Below are 21,641 nucleotides of genomic sequence, written 5' to 3'. Positions count from 1 at the left end.
ACCCTCACCACGTGTCTCTGTCTCCCCGTGTCTCTGTCTCCACGTGTCTCTGTCTCTACCCTCACCACGTGTCTCTGTCTCCACGTGTCTCTGTCTCCACCCTCACCACGTGTCTCTGTCTCCACCCTCACCACGTGTCTCTGTCTCCCCGTGTCTCTGTCTCTACCCTCACCACGTGTCTCTGTCTCCACCCTCACCACGTGTCTCTGTCTCCACCCTCACCACGTGTCTCTGTCTCCCCGTGTCTCTGTCTCCACCCTCACCACGTGTCTCTGTCTCCACCCTCACCACGTGTCTCTGTCTCCCCGTGTCTCTGTCTCCACCCTCACCACGTGTCTCTGTCTCCACCCTCACCACGTGTCTCTGTCTCCACCCTCACCACGTGTCTCTGTCTCCACCCTCACCACGTGTCTCTGTCTCCACCCTCACCACGTGTCTCTGTCTCCACCCTCACCACGTGTCTCTGTCTCCACCCTCACCACGTGTCTCTGTCTCCACCCTCACCACGTGTCTGTCTCCACCCTCACCACGTGTCTCTGTCTCCACCCTCACGTGTCTCTGTCTCCACCCTCACGTGTCTCTGTCACCACCCTCACCACGTGTCTCTGTCTCCACCCTCACCACGTGTCTCTGTCTCCCCGTGTCTCTGTCTCCACCCTCACCACGTGTCTCTGTCTCCACCCTCACCACGTGTCTGTCACCACCCTCACCACGTGTCTCTGTCTCTACCCTCACCACGTGTCTCTGTCTCCACCCTCACCACGTGTCTCTGTCTCCACCCTCACCACGTGTCTCCACCCTCACCACGTGTCTCTGTCTCCACCCTCACCACGTGTCTCTGTCTCCACCCTCACCACGTGTCTCTGTCTCCACCCTCACCACGTGTCTCTGTCTCCACCCTCACCACGTGTCACCACCCTCACCACGTGTCTCTGTCTCCACCCTCACCACGTGTCTCTGTCTCCACCCTCACCACGTGTCTCTGTCTCCCCGTGTCTCTGTCTCCACCCTCACCACGTGTCTCTGTCTCCACCCTCACCACGTGTCTGTCACCACCCTCACCACGTGTCTCTGTCTCCACCCTCACCACGTGTCTCCACCCTCACCACGTGTCTCTGTCTCCACCCTCACCACGTGTCTCTGTCTCCACCCTCACCACGTGTCTCTGTCTCCACCCTCACCACGTGTCTCTGTCTCCACCCTCACCACGTGTCTCTGTCTCCACCCTCACCACGTGTCTCTGTCTCCCCGTGTCTCTGTCTCCACCCTCACCACGTGTCTCTGTCTCCCCGTGTCTCTGTCTCCACCCTCACCACGTGTCTCTGTCTCCACCCTCACCACGTGTCTCTGTCTCCACCCTCACCACGTGTCTCTGTCTCCCCGTGTCTCTGTCACCACCCTCACCACGTGTCTCTGTCTCCACCCTCACCACGTGTCTCTGTCTCCCCGTGTCTCTGTCTCCACCCTCACCACGTGTCTCTGTCTCCACCCTCACCACGTGTCTGTCACCACCCTCACCACGTGTCTCTGTCTCTACCCTCACCACGTGTCTCTGTCTCCACCCTCACCACGTGTCTCTGTCTCCACCCTCACCACGTGTCTCCACCCTCACCACGTGTCTCTGTCTCCACCCTCACCACGTGTCTCCACCCTCACCACGTGTCTCCACCCTCACCACGTGTCTCTGTCTCCCCGTGTCTCTGTCTCCACCCTCACCACGTGTCTCTGTCTCCACCCTCACCACGTGTCTCTGTCTCCACCCTCACCACGTGTCTCTGTCTCCCCGTGTCTCTGTCTCCACCCTCACCACAGCTGACCGCCTTAACTAAACAAGCGACGCGTCTTGGGGCGGCAAAGGGAGGCTCGGCGCTCGCCGCAAGTCTCACACAGCCTCGGCATGGCTGGGGGAGAGACACGGGGGGACACGGGGAGACACGGGGGGACAGAGACACACGGGGAGACAGACACGGGGGGAGACACGGGGAGACACGGGGGAGACAGAGACACGGGGAGACAGAGACACGGGGGGAGACACGGGGAGACACGGTGGGAGACACGGTGAGACAGAGACACGGTGAGACACGGTGGGAGACACGGGGAGACAGAGACACGGGGAGACACGGTGAGACACGGTGAGACAGAGACACGGGGAGACACGGGGAGACACGGTGAGACAGAGACACGGGGAGACACGGTGAGACACGGTGAGACACGGGGAGACAGAGACACGGTGAGACACGGTGGGAGACACGGGGAGACAGAGACACGGGGAGACAGAGACACGGGGAGACACGGTGAGACACGGGGAGACACGGGGGAGACACGGGGAGACACGGGGGGAGACACGGAGGGAGACACGGGGGGAGACACGGAGGGAGACACGGGGGGACACGGGGGGAGACAGAGACACACGGGGAGACAGAGACACGGGGAGAGACAGAGACACAGAGACAGAGTGAGACAGAGACACACGGGGAGACAGAGACACAGACAGACAGAGACACACGGTGAGACACGGGGAGACAGAGACACATAGACAGAGTGAGACACGGTGAGACACGTGGAGACAGAGACACGGGGAGCGGTGGCACAGCAGTTAGCGCACTACTCAACATCACCACCTTCACCACCACCACCCTCACCACCACCCCCACCTTCACCACTACCACCCTCACCACCACCACCTTCACCACCACCCTCACCACCACCACCTTCACCACCACCACTACCCCCACCACCACCCTCACCACCTTCACCACCACCCTCACCACCCTCACCACCACCTTCACCACCACCACCACCCTCACCACCACCTTCACCACCACCACCACCACCCTCACCACCACCTTCACCACCACCTTCACCCTCACCACCACCACCTTCACCACCCTCACCACCACCACCTTCACCACCACCTTCACCACCACCCTCACCCTCACCACCACCACCACCCTCACCACGTGTCTCTGTCTCCCCGTGTCTCTGTCTCCACCCTCACCACAACTGACCGCCTTAACTAAACAAGCGACGCCTTAGTTCGTCTGCCGACTCCGACTGATCACCACCATCAGGCGGAGCGTGTGGGTAGGGGTGGGGCGGTGACCACGACGGAGCTTCAACGGCGAAACCCCGCGCGCCACCCGGGCGCAGGCGGTCAGGAAAGTCGGGAGGCCTCGCGAGGGGCCTGGGCCGCACCGCGCCGCCTCCTGATTGGACGGCGGCGGTGTCACGTGGCGCGCGTAATGACGCGCCTCCCACCCCCCCCCCCCGCGTCCTGGCCACGCCTCTCTCCCCCCCACCCCCTTCCTGGCCCCGCCTCCCTCCTACCTCTTGGCTCCACCCCCACCAAAGTGGCGGTGACGTCACCACGGTTCCTGTGCCAGGCTAGGTGCAGGTCACGTGACAGACCCAGCAGGTGCCATGGGTTGACTGCTGTGCCAGGCTAGGTGCAGGAGGTCACGTGACAGATCCAGCAGGTGCCGTGGGTTGACTGCTGTGCCAGGCTAGGTGCATGAGGAGGAGGTCACGTGACAGACCCAGCAGGTGCCATGGGTTGACTGCTGTGCCAGGCTAGGTGCAGGAGGAGGAGATCACGTGACAGACCCTGCAGGTGCCGTGGGTTGACTGCTGTGCCAGGCTAGGTGCATGAGGAGGAGATCACGTGACAGACCCAGCAGGTGCCATGGGTTGACTGCTGTGCCAGGCTAGGTGCAGGAGGAGGAGATCACGTGACAGACCCAGCAGGTGCCATGGGTTGACTGCTGTGCCAGGCTAGGTGCACGAGGTCACGTGACAGACCCACCAGGTGCCACGGGTTGACAGCTGTGCCAGGCTAGGTGCACGAGGTCACGTGACAGACCCAGCAGGTGCCATGGGTTGACTGCTGTGCCAGGCTAGGTGCAGGTGGAGAAGGTCACGTGACAGACCCTGCAGGTGCCACGGGGTTTGACTGCCGTGCCAGGCTAGGTGCAGGTGGTGGTGGTCACGTGACAGACCCTGCAGGTGCCGTGGGTTGACTGCTGTGCCAGGCTAGGTGCAGGAGGTCACGTGACAGATCCAGCAGGTGCCACGGGTTGACTGCTGTGCCAGGCTAGGTGCACGAGGTCACGTGACAGACCCACCAGGTGCCATGGGTTGACTGCTGTGCCAGGCTAGGTGCAGGAGGTCACGTGACAGACCCACCAGGTGCCATGGGTTGACTGCTGTGCCAGGCTAGGTGCATGAGGTGGTCACGTGACAGACCATGCAGGTGCCACGGCTTGACAGCCGTGCCAGGCTAGGTGCACGAGGAAGTTGTCGTGCAGCCTTCCGGATGGATCCGGCCCCGTCGCATGAACGTGGAGTGACACAGGCAGGCAGTGCGATCTTTACTGAGCCGAAGGAGACGCACAGCATCAAAGAGAAACACAAAACCAACGCTCGCACATCGCACCGTGTCCGCTGCACCTAGCCTGGCACCAGCTGCACCTAGCCTGGCACAAGCTGCACCTAGCCTGGCACCAGCTGCACCTAGCCTGGCACCAGCTGCACATAGCCTGGCACAAGCTGCACCTAGCCTGGCACCAGCTGCACCTAGCCTGGCACCAGCTGCACCTAGCCTGGCACAAGCTGCACCTAGCCTGGCACCAGCTGCACCTAGCCTGGCACCAGCTGCACCTGGCCTGGCACCAGCTGCACCTGGCCTGGCACAAGCTGCACCTGGCCTGGCACCAGCTGCACCTAGCCTGGCACCAGCTGCACCTAGCCTGGTACAAGCTGCACCTAGCCTGGTACAAGCTGCACCTAGCCTGGTACAAGCTGCACCTAGCCTGGTACAAGCTGCACCTAGCCTGGCACCGCTGCACCTGGCCTGGCACAAGCTGCACCTAGCCTGGCACCAGCTGCACCTAGCCTGGCACCAGCTGCACCTAGCCTGGCACCAGCTGCACCTAGCCTGGTACAAGCTGCACCTAGCCTGGTACAAGCTGCACATAGCCTGGCACCAGCTGCACCTAGCCTGGCACCGCTGCACCTAGCCTGGCACCAGCTGCACCTAGCCTGGCACCAGCTGCACCTAGCCTGGCACCAGCTGCACATAGCCTGGCACCGCTGCACCTAGCCTGGCACCAGCTGCACCTAGCCTGGCACCAGCTGCACCTAGCCTGGCACCAGCTGCACCTAGCCTGGAACCAGCTGCACCTAGCCTGGCACCAGCTGCACATAGCCTGGCACCGCTGCACCTAGCCTGGCACCAGCTGCACCTAGCCTGGCACCAGCTGCACCTAGCCTGGCACCAGCTGCACCTAGCCTGGCACCAGCTGCACCTGGCCTGGCACCAGCTGCACCTGGCCTGGCACCAGCTGCACCTGGCCTGGCACCAGCTGCACCTGGCCTGGCACCAGCTGCACCTAGCCTGGCACCAGCTGCACCTAGCCTGGCACCAGCTGCACCTAGCCTGGCACCAGCTGCACCTGGCCTGGCACCAGCTGCACCTGGCCTGGCACCAGCTGCACCTGGCCTGGCACAAGCTGCACCTAGCCTGGCACCAGCTGCACCTAGCCTGGCACCAGCTGCACCTAGCCTGGCACCAGCTGCACCTAGCCTGGCACCAGCTGCACCTAGCCTGGCACCGCTGCACCTGGCCTGGCACCAGCTGCACCTAGCCTGGCACCAGCTGCACCTAGCCTGGCACAAGCTGCACATAGCCTGGCACCAGCTGCACCTAGCCTGGCACAAGCTGCACCTAGCCTGGCACAAGCTGCACCTAGCCTGGCACCAGCTGCACCTAGCCTGGCACCAGCTGCACCTAGCCTGGCACCAACTGCACCTAGCCTGGCACCAGCTGCACCTGGCCTGGCACCAGCTGCACCTAGCCTGGCACAAGCTGCACCTAGCCTGGCACCGCTGCACCTAGCCTGGCACCAGCTGCACCTAGCCTGGCACCAGCTGCACCTAGCCTGGCACCAGCTGCACCTAGCCTGGCACCAGCTGCACCTAGCCTGGCACAAGCTGCACATGGCCTGGCACCAGCTGCACATAGCCTGGCACCAGCTGCACCTAGCCTGGCACCAGCTGCACCTAGCCTGGCACCAGCTGCACCTAGCCTGGCACCAGCTGCACCTAGCCTGGCACCAGCTGCACCTAGCCTGGCACCAGCTGCACCTAGCCTGACACCAGCTGCACCTAGCCTGGCACCGCGCCGGGGAGCGGTGGCGCAGCGGTTAGCGCTGCTGATGCTGCTGCTGATGCTGCTGATGATACTGATGATGCTGATTATGCTGGTAATGATGCTGCTGATTATGCTGCTGATGATGCTGATGATACTGATGATGCTGATTATGCTGGTAATGATGCTGCTGATAATGCTGCTGCTGATGCTGCTGATGATACTGATGATGATACTGATGATGATGCTGCTGATAATGCTGCTGATGATGCTGCTGATAATGCTGCTGATGATGCTGCTGATGATGCTGCTGCTGATGATGCTGCTGCTGATGATGATGCTGCTGATGATGCTGCTGCGGATGCTGCTGCTGATGATGCTGCTGATAATGCTGCTGATGATGCTGCTGATGATGCTGCTGATGCTGCTGCTGCTGCTGACGATGATGCTGATGATTATGTTGATGATTATGCTGCTGATGCTGCTGCTGCTGATGCTGCTGACGATGATGCTGATTATGCTGCTGATGCTGCTGCTGATGATCATGCTGCTGCTGCTGATGCCGATGATGATGCTGATGATACTACTGATACTACTGATGATGATGCTCATGATGATGCTACCACTGATGATGCTGATGCTGCTGATGCCGCTACCGCTGCTGATGCTACCTGGGAGAGCTTTGTCTGTGTGTGACAGGCACTTGCCCCTACAGCCCTGCTAGAGGGCTACCTGGGAGAGCTTTGTCTGTGTGTGACAGGCACTTGCCCCTACAGCCCTGCTAGAGGCTACCTGGGGGAGCTTTGTCTGTGTGTGACAGCCACTTGCCCCTACAGCCCTGCTAGAGGCTACCTGGGAGAGCTTTGTCTGTGTGTGACAGGCACTTGCCCTTACAGCCCTGCTAGAGGCTACCTGGGGGAGCTTTGTCTGTGTGTGACAGGCACTTGCCCCTACAGCCCTTGTGTGTGGAGCTACCTGGGGGAGCTTTGTCTGTGTGTGACAGGCACTTGCCCCTACAACCCTTGTGTGTGGAGCTACCTGGGGGAGCTTTGTCTGTCTGTGTAGGTGCTGCTACTCGCTACGACTGATGGCACTTGCCCCTACAGCCCCTGTGTGGGGCTACCTGGGGGGACTTTGTCTTTGTGTAGGCGTGTGAGTGTGGGTGAATGGGTGAGTGGGTGGGTGAGTGGGTGAGTGGGTGGATGGGTGGGTGAGTGAGTGAGTGGGTATGTGAGTGGATGGGTGACCGGATGGGTGAGTGCGTGGGTGAGTGGGTGAGTGAGTGGATGGGTGAATGGATGGGTGGATGGGTGGGTGAGTGAGTGAGTGAGTGGGTGGGTGAGTGGGTGGGTGGGTGAGTGGGTGGGTGAGCGGGTGAGTGAGCGGGTGAGTGAGTGGGTGAGTGGGTGAGTGAGTGGGTGAGTGGATGGGTGAATGGATGAGTCAGTGGATGAGTCAGTGGGTGAGTGGGTGGGTGAGTGGGTGGGTGAGTGGGTGGGTGAGTGGGTGAGTGAGTGGATGGGTGGATGATTGAGTGGGTGAGTGGATGAGTGGGTGAGTGGGTGGGTGGGTGGGTGAGTGGGTGGGTGAGTGGGTGGGTGGGTGAGTGAGTGGGTGAGTGGATGGGTGGGTGAGTGGGTGAGTGGATGGGTGAGTGGATGGGTGAGTGGATGAGTCAGTGGGTGAGTGGGTGAGTGGGTGGGTGAGTGGGTGAGTGGGTGGGTGAGTGAGTGGGTGAGTGAGTGGATGGGTGAGTGAGTGGATGGGTGGGTGAGTGGGTGAGTGAGTGGATGGGTGGGTGAGTGAGTGGGTGAGTGGATGGGTGAATGGATGAGTGAGTGGGTGAGTGGGTGAGTGAGTGGGTGAGTGTTCGTGATGTCATCATAAACTCGGCCCCTCCCCCTCCCTTCGGTTTTGGGGCAGGGGCTTCATGGCGATGACATCATCAAAACCTCTCAGCCAATCAGGGCGACCGGCCCCTCGCTCCCGAACCAAAACCGAACCAATCAGGAGCGAGCGCCGAGCTTCCTCCGTCACCATGGTGACCAAGCTTCCTCCGTCGTCATGGCGACCAAGATTGATCCGTCGCCATGGCGACCGCACGCGGCAACCAAATGCACCACCCCCCCCCCACGGGGGGGTCAATAGGTCGTGGGGTCAATAGGTCACAGGTAATGTCGTGTCAGAGGTAGAGTCATTGGGTCAGAGGTGAAGACAGGCGTCAGGGGTCACGGGTCAGGGGAAAAGTGAGGGGCGGGGTCAGGGGTCAAGTGAGGGGTGGGGTCAGGGGTCGAGTGAGGGGTGGGGGTCATGGGTCAGGGGTAAAGTGAGGGGTGGGGTCATGGGTCAGGGGTAAAGTGAGGGGTGGGGTCATGGGTCAGGGGTAAAGTTATGGGTCAGGGGTGGGGTCAGCGGTGGGGTCATGGGTCAGGTGTGAGGTCACGGGTAAAGTCAGGGGTCAGGCGTGGGGTCAGGGGTTGAGTCGTGGGTAAAAGCGTGAGAGGTCAAAGGTCGTGTCGCCTCCATCGACCCCCTCCTCCCCCCCCCCCCCCCCCCTCGGGGGTGATGGTGCAGAGGTCACCGCGAGGTTTAACCTCAGCAGCCGGTGACCCTGGGGTCGCGACCCGACCGTCGGGTCACGGCAACCTTGACCAGCTCCTCGGCACAGGTCGGGTGGAGACCCAGCGTGGAGCTGAGCAGCGAGTAGGTAGCTCCACAGCTGTGAGGGAGAGGCAGGGGGAGAGGGTGGGTGGGTGGGTGAGTGGGTGGGTGGGTGAGTGGGTGGGTGGGTGAGTGAGTGAGTAGGTGAGTGAGTCGGGTAGTGAGTGAGTGAGTGGGTGAGTGAGTGGGTGAGTGAGTGGGTGGGTGAGTGAGTGAGTAGGTGAGTGAGTCGGGTAGTGAGTGAGTGTGGTAGTGAGTGGTGGAGACCCAGCGTGGAGCTGAGCAGCGAGTAGGTAGCTCCACAGCTGTGAGGGAGAGGCAGGGGGAGAGGGTGGGTGGGTGGGTGAGTGGGTGGGTGAGTGGGTGGGTGAGTGAGTGGGTGGGTGAGTGAGTGAGTGGGTGGGTGGGTGAGTGGGTGGGTGAGTGGGTGGGTGGGTGGGTGAGTGAGTGGGTGGGTGGGTGAGTGGGTGAGTGGGTGAGTGAGTGAGTGAGTGGGTGGGTGAGTGGGTGGGTGGGTGGGTGGGTGAGTGGGTGGGTGGGTGGGTGAGTGAGTGGGTGGGTGGGTGAGTGGGTGAGTGGGTGGGTGAGTGGGTGGGTGAGTGAGTCGGGTAGTGGGTGAGTGGATGAGTGGGTGGGTGAGTGAGTGGGTGAGTGAGTGAGTGAGTGGGTGAGTGAGTGGGTGAGTGAGTGAGTGTGTGGGTGAGTGGGTGGGTGAGTGAGTCGGGTAGTAGGTGAGTGAGTCGGGTAGTAGGTGAGTGAGTCGGGTAGTGAGTGAGTGTGGTAGTGGGTGGTGGAGACCCAGCGTGGAGCTGAGCAGCGAGTAGGTAGCTCCACAGCTGTGAGGGAGAGGCACGGGGGAGAGGGTGGGTGGGTGGGTGAGTGGGTGGGTGGGTGGGTGAGTGAGTGAGTGAGTGGGTGGGTGAGTGGGTGGGTGAGTGGGTGAGTGAGTGGGTGGGTGAGTGAGTGAGTGGGTGAGTGAGTGAGTGGGTGAGTGAGTGAGTGAGTAGGTGAGTGAGTGTGGTAGTGGGTGAGTGTGGTAGTGAGTGAGTGGTGGAGACCCAGCGTGGAGCTGAGCAGCGAGTAGGTAGCTCCACAGCTGTGAGGGAGAGGCAGGGGGAGAGGGTGGGTGGGTGGGTGGGTGAGTGAGTGAGTGGGTGTGTGAGTGAGTGAGTGGGTAAGTGAGTGAGTGGGTGAGTGGGTGGGTGGGTGAGTGAGTGGGTAGGTGGGTGAGTGAGTGGGTGAGTGAGTCGGGTAGTGAGTGAGCGAGTGTGTGAGTGAGTGAGTAGGTGAGTCAGTGAGTGAGTAGGTGAGTGAGTGTGGTAGTGAGTGAGTGAGTGAGTAGGTGAGTAAGTGGGTGGGTGAGTGAGTGAGTAGGTGAGTGAGTCGGGTAGTGAGTGAGTGTGGTAGTGAGTGGGTGGTGGAGACCCAGCGTGGAGCTGAGCAGCGAGTAGGTAGCTCCACAGCTGTGAGGGAGAGGCAGGGGGAGAGGGTGGGTGGGTGGGTGAGTGGGTGGGTGGGTGAGTGAGTGAGTGAGTGGGTGGGTGAGTGGGTGAGTGAGTGGGTGAGTGAGTGGGTGAGTGAGTGTGTGGGTGAGTGGGTGAGTGAGTGAGTAGGTGAGTGAGTGAGTAGGTGAGTGAGTGTGGTAGTGAGTGAGTGTGGTAGTGAGTGAGTGTGGTAGTGAGTGAGTGGTGGAGACCCAGCGTGGAGCTGAGCAGCGAGTAGGTAGCTCCACAGCTGTGAGGGAGAGGCACGGGGAGAGGGTGGGTGGGTGGGTGAGTGGGTGGGTGGGTGGGTGAGTGGGTGGGTGGGTGGGTGAGTGAGTGGGTGGGTGGGTGGGTGAGTGGGTGAGTGAGTGGGTGAGTGAGTGTGTGGGTGAGTGGGTGAGTGAGTGAGTGAGTAGGTGAGTGAGTGAGTAGGTGAGTGAGTGTGGTAGTGAGTGAGTGTGGTAGTGAGTGAGTGTGGTAGTGAGTGAGTGGTGGAGACCCAGCGTGGAGCTGAGCAGCGAGTAGGTAGCTCCACAGCTGTGAGGGAGAGGCACGGGGAGAGGGTGGGTGGGTGGGTGAGTGGGTGGGTGGGTGGGTGAGTGAGTGGGTGGGTGGGTGAGTGGGTGGGTGAGTGGGTGGGTGAGTGAGTGAGTGAGTGGGTGAGTGAGTGAGTGAGTGGGTGAGTGAGTGGGTGAGTGAGTGAGTGTGTGGGTGAGTGGGTGGGTGAGTGAGTCGGGTAGTAGGTGAGTGAGTCGGGTAGTGAGTGAGTGTGGTAGTGAGTGGTGGAGACCCAGCGTGGAGCTGAGCAGCGAGTAGGTAGCTCCACAGCTGTGAGGGAGAGGCAGGGGGAGAGGGTGGGTGGGTGGGTGAGTGGGTGGGTGGGTGAGTGGGTGGGTGGGTGAGTGGGTGAGAGGGTGGGTGAGTGGGTGGGTGGGTGGGTGAGTGGGTGAGAGGGTGGGTGGGTGAGTGGGTGAGTGAGTGAGTGGGTGGGTGGGTGAGTGGGTGAGTGGGTGAGTGGGTGGGTGGGTGAGTGGGTGAGTGGGTGAGTGAGTGAGTGGGTGAGTGGGTGAGTGGGTGAGTGGGTGAGTGGGTGGGTGGGTGAGTGGGTGAGTGGGTGAGTGGGTGAGTGAGTGAGTGGGTGGGTGGGTGAGTGGGTGAGTGGGTGAGTGGGTGGGTGGGTGAGTGGGTGAGTGGGTGAGTGAGTGGGTGGGTGGGTGAGTGGGTGGGTGGGTGGGTGAGTGGGTGGGTGGGTGGGTGAGTGGGTGAGAGGGTGGGTGGGTGAGTGGGTGAGTGAGTGAGTGGGTGGGTGGGTGAGTGGGTGAGTGGGTGAGTGGGTGGGTGGGTGAGTGGGTGAGTGGGTGAGTGGGTGAGTGAGTGGGTGGGTGGGTGAGTGGGTGGGTGGGTGGGTGAGTGGGTGAGTGAGGGAGTGAGTGAGTGGGTGGGCGAGTGAGTGGGTGAGTGAGTGGGTGAGTGGGTGAGTGAGTTTTTTAGTATGTGAGTGTGTTTGTGAGTGAGTTAGTGAGTGTTTGTCCGTGTGTGAGTGTGTTAGTGAGTGTGTGAGTGTGTTTGTGAGTGTGTGAGTGTGTTTGTGAGTGTGTTAGTGAGTTAGTGAGTGTGTGAGTGTGTTTGTGAGTGTGTTTGTGAGTGAGTTAGTGAGTGTGTTTGTGAGTATGTTTGTGAGTGTGTGAGTGAGTGTGTATGTGAGTATGTTTGTGAGTGTGTGTGTGTTAGTATGTTAGTGAGTATGTGAGTTAGTGAGTGTGTTAGTATGTTAGTGTTTTTGTGAGTGTGTTTGTGAGTGAGTGAGTATGTTTGTGAGTGTGTTAGTGAGTATGTTTGTGAGTGTGTTAGTATGTTAGTGTGTTTGTGAGTGTGTTAGTGAATATGTTTGTGAGTGTGTTAGTATGTTAGTGAGTATGTGAGTGTGTGAGTGTGTTAGTATGTTAGTGAGTATCTGAGTGTGTGAGTGTGTTAGTATGTTAGTGAGTATGTGAGTATGTTTGTGAGTGTGTAAGTATGTTAGTGTGTATGTGAGTGTGTGAGTGAGTGGGTGGGTGGGTGAGTGGGTGGGTGGGTGAGTGGGTGAGAGGGTGGGTGAGTGGGTGGGTGGGTGGGTGAGTGGGTGAGAGGGTGGGTGGGTGAGTGGGTGAGTGAGTGAGTGGGTGGGTGGGTGAGTGGGTGAGTGGGTGAGTGGGTGGGTGGGTGAGTGGGTGAGTGGGTGAGTGAGTGAGTGGGTGAGTGGGTGAGTGGGTGAGTGGGTGAGTGGGTGGGTGGGTGAGTGGGTGAGTGGGTGGGTGGGTGAGTGGGTGAGTGGGTGGGTGAGTGGGTGAGTGGGTGAGGTCCGGCAAAACAACCCCCTACCTCCTCGTGGTGCCGGACGGGCAACTCTGTCGTGGACAGTGCTGTGGGGGGAGTTCCAATTTTGATTGGCTCCTCCCCTCATGGCATATGTGTCCACCACAGGGGCTAAACGGGGGCTCTGGACGGGTGCGAGGGGCTGGTAACCCCTCCACCTTCAATTAATTACCACAAAACCACGAATTAAAGTTGTAACAACTAAGCTTGTGCCGGAGGCCCCGGGGGGCCAGGCGTCTATGACGTCTCCTGGCCAAACCCCAATTGGCGGAGCCAGGAGATTGAATACCTACCCTCGGGGCTACTCCAGAAACAACGAAAAGCCACTACGGGTGGCCACGTGGAATGTTCGAACGCTCACTGCAGAGGAGAGGCTGCCACTCCTCTGTCGGGAGCTGGACCGGTACCGCCTGGATCTATGCGGCATTCAGGAGGTCCGGTGGACCGGCTCTGGCTCCTGCCACCATGAGGGGTGGACAGTCCTCTACTCGGGGCAGCAGACTGCCAAACAACAGGGTGTGGGTCTTCTTTTGAACAAAAGAATGAAGGGGGCGTGGGAGCGTGGCGGTGAGGTGTGGGAAGCTGTAAGCCCCAGGCTACTTTGGGCTCGCCTTCCCATCAACCGGAGGCGAGGAATGGTGGTCGTGGTTACTTATGCCCCCACCGAAGATGAACATCCGTGGAGGGATGCAGGCAAAGCCGATGAGTCAGATGCCTTCTATGACCTCCTGTCACAGGTGCTGGCTAAAGTGGCCCCTCGGGATAGAGTCATCATGTTGGGTGACTTCAATGCCCGAGTTGGTCATGATACTGGCACCTGGTCTGGAGTGATTGGAGGGCATGGGCCAGATCAGCTCAATAACAATGGTAGGAGGCTGCTAGATTTTTGTGCAGCCCATGGGCTTGTAATTACCAACACGCTGTTCCGGCATCGGCGCATCCACACAACATCATGGATGCATGCCGGGTCCAAGCAAGAACATCTGCTGGACTACATAGTGACGGACCAGCGAATGCGAGCCCATGTCCTTGACACCAGGACCTACCGTGGAGCTGATCTGCCCTCTGACCATCGACTAGTCATCTGTAAGATGCGCCTGCCATTCTTCCACTCCGGTGGTGGGTGTACACCCAGGACCCCATTCCAACCTAAAGTGGCCTGGTCTCAGTTATCTGATGAAAGTTGCAAGCGAGAATTTCATCATCGCTTGCGGCTGGGATTGGCATCGTCCCCGACTCCTCCTGATGTCGAGGGTAAATGGGCGAGGTTTAGGACTGTGACTCATGCAGCTGCAATGGCTGCTTTGGGTACGCGGTCCAGACCTCCCCAGACACCCTGGATGACAGAGGAGTTGTTCAGGATGGTTGAGAAAAAGCGACAGGCCCACTGTCATCGGCTACAGAATCCCACGTCAGAGAATGAGGAGGCTTACCGCAGCCTTCGCTCGGAGGTTCGGAGAGCCGTGAGGCGCTGCAAGGATGGGTGGTGGTCGCGGGTTGCTGAGGAGATGGAGTCTGCCTCAGTGGCCCGTGATCACAAATCGCTATTTAACTCCATCAAAAAAGTAACCTGCAGCGCCACACCTATTACCATCATTAGGGGAAAAAACGGTGATCCAATTTCCGACCCCCAGGAACAGGTTCGCAGATTTGCTGAGCATTTCTGTGAGGTCCTGGGGGAGGGAAAATCCCACAGCCAGGAAAACATCGTGGCACAAAGTGAGGATGACCCTGCTGAGGCTGCGGTGCCTCAAATATTGGATGAAGTCATCCCCTGTGAGTGGCTGGCTGAGGTGCCATCTGCTGAGGAAGTATTGAAGGCGATCCGGAGTCTGAGACCAGGAAAGGCAGCGGGCAGAGATGATCTCCCAAGCGAAATGCTGAGGGAGGGTGGCGTTTGTGCACAGACTGCCCTATATGACATCATAACAACAGTCTGGACCACTGGACGGGTTCCGCAGGATTGGAAGGATGCCCTGGTGGTCCCCCTTTTTAAGAAGGGGGACCGCACAGACTGTAACAACTACAGGGGCATCTCACTCCTCAGTGTGCCGGGAAAGGTCCTGGCAAGGATTATTCAGCATCGCCTTGCCAGGCACGCTGAGGAGAGGCTTGCGGAGCCCCAATGCGGTTTCAGGAAAGGGCGGTCCTGCACAGATGCCATATTTTCTGTCCGTCTGCTACAGCAGAGGTGTAGGGAATTCCAACAAGACCTACATCTCTGCTTTATTGACCTGGTCAAGGCCTATGATACCATCAGTAGGCCTGGGCTCTGGGTCGTTCTTCGTGCTTTCGGAGTACCTGACCCTCTGCTCACGATCATTAAGGACCTTCATGATGGTGAGCGGGCCCGGGTAAAACTACGTGGCCGGGAGTCAGAGCCATTCCCTGTACACCTTGGGGTGCGACAGGGATGTCCTCTGGCTCCCACATTATTTAACATCTATTTTGACCACGTAGTTCGTGAAGCCTTCAATAGCTGTACCGGGGGAATCACCATATGGTACAGATATAATGGGAGGCTAATCGATGCCCGGGTGCGGTCAAGGGATGGCTCCCTATTGCTCAACCACGTTATGTATGCTGATGACTTGGTAATAGCTGCTCAGTCAGAGGAGGAGTTGGAGACGCTGCTGCTGAGACTGGAGCGTGCCACTAAGAGGTGGGGCCTTACCATCAGCCCCACCAAAACTAAGCACCTGCCTGGGTATTTTGTACCATCGGACACTCCACCCCCACAACTCCCAATCGGTGATGGGGCAGTTGTGGAGAGAGTGGAGAGTTTCCCATACCTGGGCAGTGTGCTTATGACTGGCTCCAGTTTAACAGCAGAGGTCTCACTCCGAATCAGTCGAGCGGCAATATCTTTTCATCGGTTGCGTAACGCTGTGTGGAAGCTACCTGGTCTGTCGCTCCGCACTAAGCTTCAGGTCTTCTCGGCCACGGTCATTCCCTCCCTTCTCTACGCTTGCGAAACGTGGACCCCCCTAATGGAACATCTTCGCCGGTTAGAAACATTTAGGCTGGCCTGCCTACGATCCATCCTGGGTTTAACCAGACTGGATTGTGTGAGGAGCTCACAAATCCTTGAAAGATCTGGGCAGGGTCCCATCGGTGAGCTCCTCCGGCAGGCAAGGCTGCGATGGCTGGGTCATGTAGCCCGCATGCCCAGCCACCGCATGCCGAAACAGCTTTTGTTTGGCCGGATTGAGGGGGCTAAGCGGGCGCGGCACGGGCTAGAGAAGAGATGGAGTGATGTGGTACAGGAGGACGTGGAGCTGAGTGGACTTGCCGATGACTGGTACCAGCGGTGTCAAGATCGGCCTCTGTGGAGGAGGCTCGTGAAGGATGCTACTGGGCAGTTGGAGGCAGTCGCCCTCCAACAACAACGGAGGGCGGAGGAGCGACGCTCACAACAGCGAGCGGAGCGCCGGGTGGCTAAAGCACAGCAGGTTGGCACAGTAGGGGGCACAGGTGGTGCATCAGCCAGTCATCTCAGTCAGTCGACCCGTGGCACCTGGGTCTGCCCCGTGACCTCCTGCCAGCGGGCGTTCGACACTTCACGTGGCCTCACGGTGCACATAGCCTGGCACAAGCGTCGTGGTGACGTCACCGCCACTTAGTGGCGAATGGCGGTTGTTGTTGTTGTTGTTGTGTGAGTGTGTTAGTATGTTAGTGAGTATGTGAGTGTGTGAGTGTGTTTGTGAGTGTGTGAGTGTGTTTGTGAGTGTGTTTGTGAGTATGTTTGTGAGTGTGTTTGTGAGTATGTTTGTGAGTGTGTTTGTGAGTGTGTGAGTGTGTTTGTGAGTGTGTTTGTGAGTATGTTTGTGAGTGTGTTTGTGAGTGTGTGATTGTGTTTGTGAGTGTGTTTGTGAGTATGTTTGTGAGTATGTTTGTGAGTGTGTTAGTGAGTTAGTGAGTGTGTTAGTATGTTAGTGAGTATGTGAGTGTGTTTGTGAGTGTGTGTGTGTGTTAGTGAGTATGTGAGTGTGTTTGTGAGTGTGTGTGTGTGTTAGTGAGTGTGTTAGTGAGTATGTTTGTGAGTGTGTTAGTATGTTAGTGAGTATGTGAGTATGTTTGTGTTTGTCCGTGTGTGAGTGTGTTAGTGAGTTAGTGAGTGTGTTAGTATGTTTGTGAGTATGTTTGTGAGTGTGTGAGTGAGTATGTGAGTATGTTTGTGAGTGTGTGAGTGTGTTAGTATGTGAGTATGTTTGTGAGTATGTTTGTGAGTGTGTATGTCAGTATGTTTGTGAGTGTGTTAGTGAGTTAGTATGTTAGTGAGTGTGTGAGTGTGTTAGTATGTGAGTGTGTTAGTGAGTATGTGAGTATGTTAGTGAGTATGTGAGTATGTTAGTGAGTGTGTTAGTATGTTAGTGTGTTTGTTAGTGAGTGTGTTAGTATGTTAGTGAGTATGTTAGTGAGTATGTTTGTGAGTATGTTTGTGAGTGTGTTAGTGAGTTAGTGAGTGTGTTAGTATGTTAGTATGTTAGTGAGTATGTTTGTGAGTATGTTTGTCCGTGTGTGAGTATGTCAGTGAGTTAGTGAGTGTGTTAGTATGTTAGTGAGTTTGTGAGTATGTTTTTGAGTATGTTTGTGAGTATGTGAGTATGTTTGTGAGTGTGTGAGTATGTTTGTGAGTATGTGAGTATGTGAGTATGTTTGTGAGTTAGTTAGTATGTTAGTATGTTTGTGAGTATGTTTGTGAGTATGTTTGTGAGTATGTGAATGTGTTTGTGAGTATGTGAGTATGTTTGTGAGTATGTGAGTATGTTTGTGAGTGTGTGAGTATGTTTGTGAGTGTGTGAGTATGTTTGTGAGTATGTGAGTATGTTTGTGAGTATGTTAGTATGTTTGTGAGTATGTGAGTATGTGAGTATGTTTGTGAGTGTGTGAGTATGTTTGTGAGTATGTGAGTATGTTTGTGAGTTAGTTAGTATGTTAGTATGTTTGTGAGTATGTTTGTGCGTTAGTGAGTGTGTTAGTATGTTAGTATGTGAGTATGTTTGTCTGAGTGTGTTAGTATGTGAGTGTGTATGTGAGTATGTTTGTGAGTATGTTTGTCCATGTGTGAGTGTGTTAGTATGTTAGTATGTTAGTGTGTATGTGAGTAGGTTTGTGAGTGTGTTTGTGAGTTAGTGAGTGTGTCAGTATGTTAGTGAGTGTGTTAGTGTGTTAGTGAGTATGTTTGTGAGTATGTTAGTGAGTGTGTTAGTATGTTTGTGAGTGTTTGTCCGTGTGTTAGCATGTTAGTGAGTATGTATGTGAGTATGTTTGTGAGTATGTGAGTATGTTAGTGAGTATGTTTGTGAGTGTGTTAGTGAGTGAGTTAGTGAGTGTGTTAGTATGTTAGTGTGTTTGTGAGTATGTTAGTGAGTGTGTTTGTGAGTATGTTTGTGAGTGTGTTTGTGAGTGTGTTTGTGAGTGTTTTAGTGTGTTAGTATGTGAGTATGTTTGTGAGTATGTTTGTGAGTGTGTTAGTATGTTTGTGAGTGAGTTAGTGAGTGTGTTAGTATGTTAGTGTGTATGTGAGTATGTTAGTGAGTGAGTATGTGAGTATGTTTGTGAGGGTGTTAGTATGTTTGTGAGTGAGTTAGTGAGTGTGTTAGTATGTTAGTGAGTATGTGAGTATGTTTGTGAGTTAGTTAGTATGTTAGTTAGTATGTTAGTATGTGAGTATGTTTGTGAGTATGTTAGTATGTTAGTATGTGAGTATGTTTGTGAGTGTGTTAGTATGTTAGTTAGTATGTATGTGAGTGTGTTTGTGAGTATGTTAGTATGTTTGTGAGTGTGTTAGTATGTTAGTGAGTATGTTTGTTAGTATGTTTGTGAGTATGTTTGTGTGTTAGTATGTTTGTGAGTATGTTTGTTAGTGAGTATGTTAGTATGTTAGTGAGTATGTTAGTGAGTTAGTGAGTGTGTTTGTGAGTGTGTTTGTGAGTATGTGAGAATGTTAGTGTGTTAGTGTGTTAGTATGTTTGTGTGTGTTAGTATGTTAGTATGTGAGTATGTTAGTGAGTATGTGAATGTGTTTGTGAGTTTGTGTGTGAGTATGTTTGTATGTATGTTAGTATGTTAGTATGTGAGTATGTTTGCCCGTGTGTGAGTATGTTAGTGAGTGTGTTAGTATGTTAGTATGTGAGTGTGTGAGTGTGTGTTGTATGTTAGTGAGTATGTATGTGAGTATGTGAGTATGTTTGTGTGTTAGTATGTGAGTATGTTAGTGTGTTTGTTAGTGAGTATGTTAGTATGTATGTTAGTATGTTTGTGAGTATGTTAGTATGTATGTGAGTATGTTAGTGAGTATGTGAGTGTGTTAGTGTGTTAGTATGTTAGTGAGTATGTTAGTATGTTTGTGAGTATGTTTGTTAGTATGTATGTTAGTATGTTAGTATGTATGTTAGTATGTTAGTGTGTACGTTAGTATGTTAGTGTGTATGTTAGTATGTTAGTATGTATGTTAGTATGTTAGTATGTATGTTAGTATGTTTGTGAGTATGTTTGTTAGTGAGTATGTGAGTATGTATGTTAGTGTGTTAGTATGTTTGTTAGTGAGTATGTTAGTATGTGTGTTAGTATGTTTGTTAGTGTGTTAGTATGTTAGTGAGTTAGTGAGTATGTTTGTTAGTATGTAAGTGAGTATGTTTGTGAGTATGTTTGTTAATATGTTTGTGAGTATGTTAGTGAGTATGTGAGTATGTTAGTGAGTTAGTATGTTAGTATGTATGTTAGTATGTATGTTAGTATGTTTGTTAATGAGTTAGTATGTTACTATGTATGTTAGTATGTGAGTGTGTTTGTGAGTATGTTAGTATGTTTGTGAGTATGTTAGTATGTTTGTTAGTATGTTAGTATGTACGTTAGTATGTTAGTATGTATGTTAGTATGTTAGTATGTTTGTTAGTGAGTTAGTATGTTAGTATGTATGTTAGTATGTTAGTATGTTTGTGAGTATGTTAGTATGTTAGTATGTACGTTAGTATGTTAGTATGTATGTTAGTATGTTATTATGTTTGTTAGTGAGTTAGTATGTTAGTATGTATGTTAGTATGTGAGTGTGTTAGTGAGTATGTTAGTGAGTATGTTAGTATGTTCGTTAGTATGTTTGTTAGTATGTTTGTTAGTATGTTAGTATGTGAGTGTGTTTGTGAGTATATTAGTATGTTAGTATGTATGTGAGTGTGTTTGTGAGTATGTTAGTATGTTTGTTAGTATGTTTGTATGTTTGTTAGTATGTTAGTATGTTTGTTAGTATGTGAGTGTGTATGTGAGTATGTTAGTGAGTATGTTAGTATGTTTGTATGTTTGTTAGTATGTTTGTATGTTTATTAGTATGTTTGTTAGTATGTTAGTATGTGAGTATGTATGTTAGTATGTTAGTATTATGTTTGTTAGTATGTTTGTTAGTATGTTAGTAGTATGTTTGTTAGTATGTTTGTTAGTATGTGAGTATGTATGTTAGTATTATGTTTGTTAGTATGTTTGTTAGTATGTTAGTAGTATGTTTGTTAGTATGTTTGTTAGTATGTTAGTAGTATGTTTGTTAGTATGTTTGTTAGTATGTTAGTATTATGTTTGTTAGTATGTTTGTTAGTATGTTAGTAGTATGTTTGTTAGTATGTTTGTTAGTATGTTAGTAGTATGTTTGTTAGTATGTTTGTTAGTATGTGAGTATGTATGTTAGTATGTTAGTATTATGTTTGTTAGTATGTTTGTTAGTATGTTAGTAGTATGTTTGTTAGTATGTTAGTAGTATGTTTGTTAGTATGTTTGTTAGTATGTTAGTATTATGTTTGTTAGTATGTTTGTTAGTATGTTAGTAGTATGTTTGTTAGTATGTTTGTTAGTATGTTAGTAGTATGTTTGTTAGTATGTTTGTTAGTATGTGAGTATGTATGTTAGTATGTTAGTATTATGTTTGTTAGTATGTTTGTTAGTATGTTAGTATGTTAGTATTATGTTTGTTAGTATGTTTGTTAGTATGTTAGTGGTATGTTTGTTAGTATGTTTGTTAGTATGTGAGTATGTATGTTAGTATGTTAGTATTATGTTTGTTAGTATGTTTGTTAGTATGTTAGTATGTTAGTATTATGTTTGTTAGTATGTTTGTTAGTATGTTTGTTAGTATGTTTGTTAGTATGTTAGTGGTATGTTTGTTAGTATGTTTGTTAGTATGTGAGTATGTATGTTAGTATGTTAGTATTATGTTTGTTAGTATGTTTGTTAGTATGTTAGTATGTTAGTATTATGTTTGTTAGTATGTTTGTGAGTATGTATGTTAGTATGTTTGTTGGTATGTTTATTAGTATGTTTGTTAGTATGTTAGTATGTGAGTATGTATGTTAGTATGTTAGTATTATGTTTGTTAGTATGTTTGTTAGTATGTTAGTAGTATGTTTGTTAGTATGTGAGTATGTATGTTAGTATGTTAGTATTATGTTTGTTAGTATGTTTGTTAGTATGTTAGTATGTTAGTAGTATGTTTGTTAGTATGTTAGTAGTATGTTTGTTAGTATGTTTGTTAGTATGTGAGTATGTATGTTAGTATGTTAGTATTGTTTGTTAGTATGTTTGTTAGTATGTTAGTAGTATGTTTGTTAGTATGTTTGTTAGTATGTGAGTATGTATGTTAGTATGTTAGTATGTTTGTTAGTATGTGAGTATGTATGTTAGTATGTTAGTATGTATGTTAGTATGTTAGTATGTTTGTGAGTATGTATGTTAGTATGTATGTTAGTATGTTTGTTAGTATGTTTGTTAGTATGTGAGTATGTATGTTAGTATGTTAGTATTATGTTTGTTAGTATGTTTGTTAGTATGTTAGTATGTTAGTAGTATGTTTGTTAGTATGTTTGTGAGTATGTGAGTATGTTAGTATGTTTGTTAGTATGTTTGTTAGTATGTTTGTTAGTATGTTTGTTAGTATGTTAGTATGTTAGTATTATGTTTGTTAGTATGTTTGTTAGTGTGTTAGTATGTTTGTTAGTATGTTAGTATGT

At 52.8% G+C, this 21,641-nt stretch overlaps 1 protein-coding gene across 1 annotated transcript in view; it reads right to left on the bottom strand.

Annotated features, from left to right (window-relative positions):
* The window catches only part of LOC116936838 (thioredoxin reductase 2, mitochondrial-like), a 55,470-nt gene that overhangs the window by 263 nt on the left and 33,566 nt on the right, over positions 1-21,641 (bottom strand). Inside the window, exons 6-7 of the mRNA XM_076057763.1 lie at positions 8,740-8,864; positions 223-1,901 (exon numbers count right to left, since the gene is read on the bottom strand). Coding sequence (XP_075913878.1) covers positions 8,741-8,864 — 124 coding nt within the window. The 3' untranslated portion in view covers positions 223-1,901; position 8,740. The remainder of the gene's footprint in view (positions 1-222; positions 1,902-8,739; positions 8,865-21,641) is intronic.

The sequence above is a fragment of the Petromyzon marinus genome, chromosome 84, assembly GCF_048934315.1.
Source record: "Petromyzon marinus isolate PM22_M1 ecotype Great Lakes invasive population chromosome 84, UKy_Petmar_22M1.pri1.0, whole genome shotgun sequence".
Taxonomy (NCBI): Eukaryota; Metazoa; Chordata; class Hyperoartia; order Petromyzontiformes; family Petromyzontidae; genus Petromyzon; species Petromyzon marinus.
The sequence above is the reverse complement of the archived record's forward strand: the minus strand, read 5'-3'. Positions and strand labels throughout refer to the sequence as shown.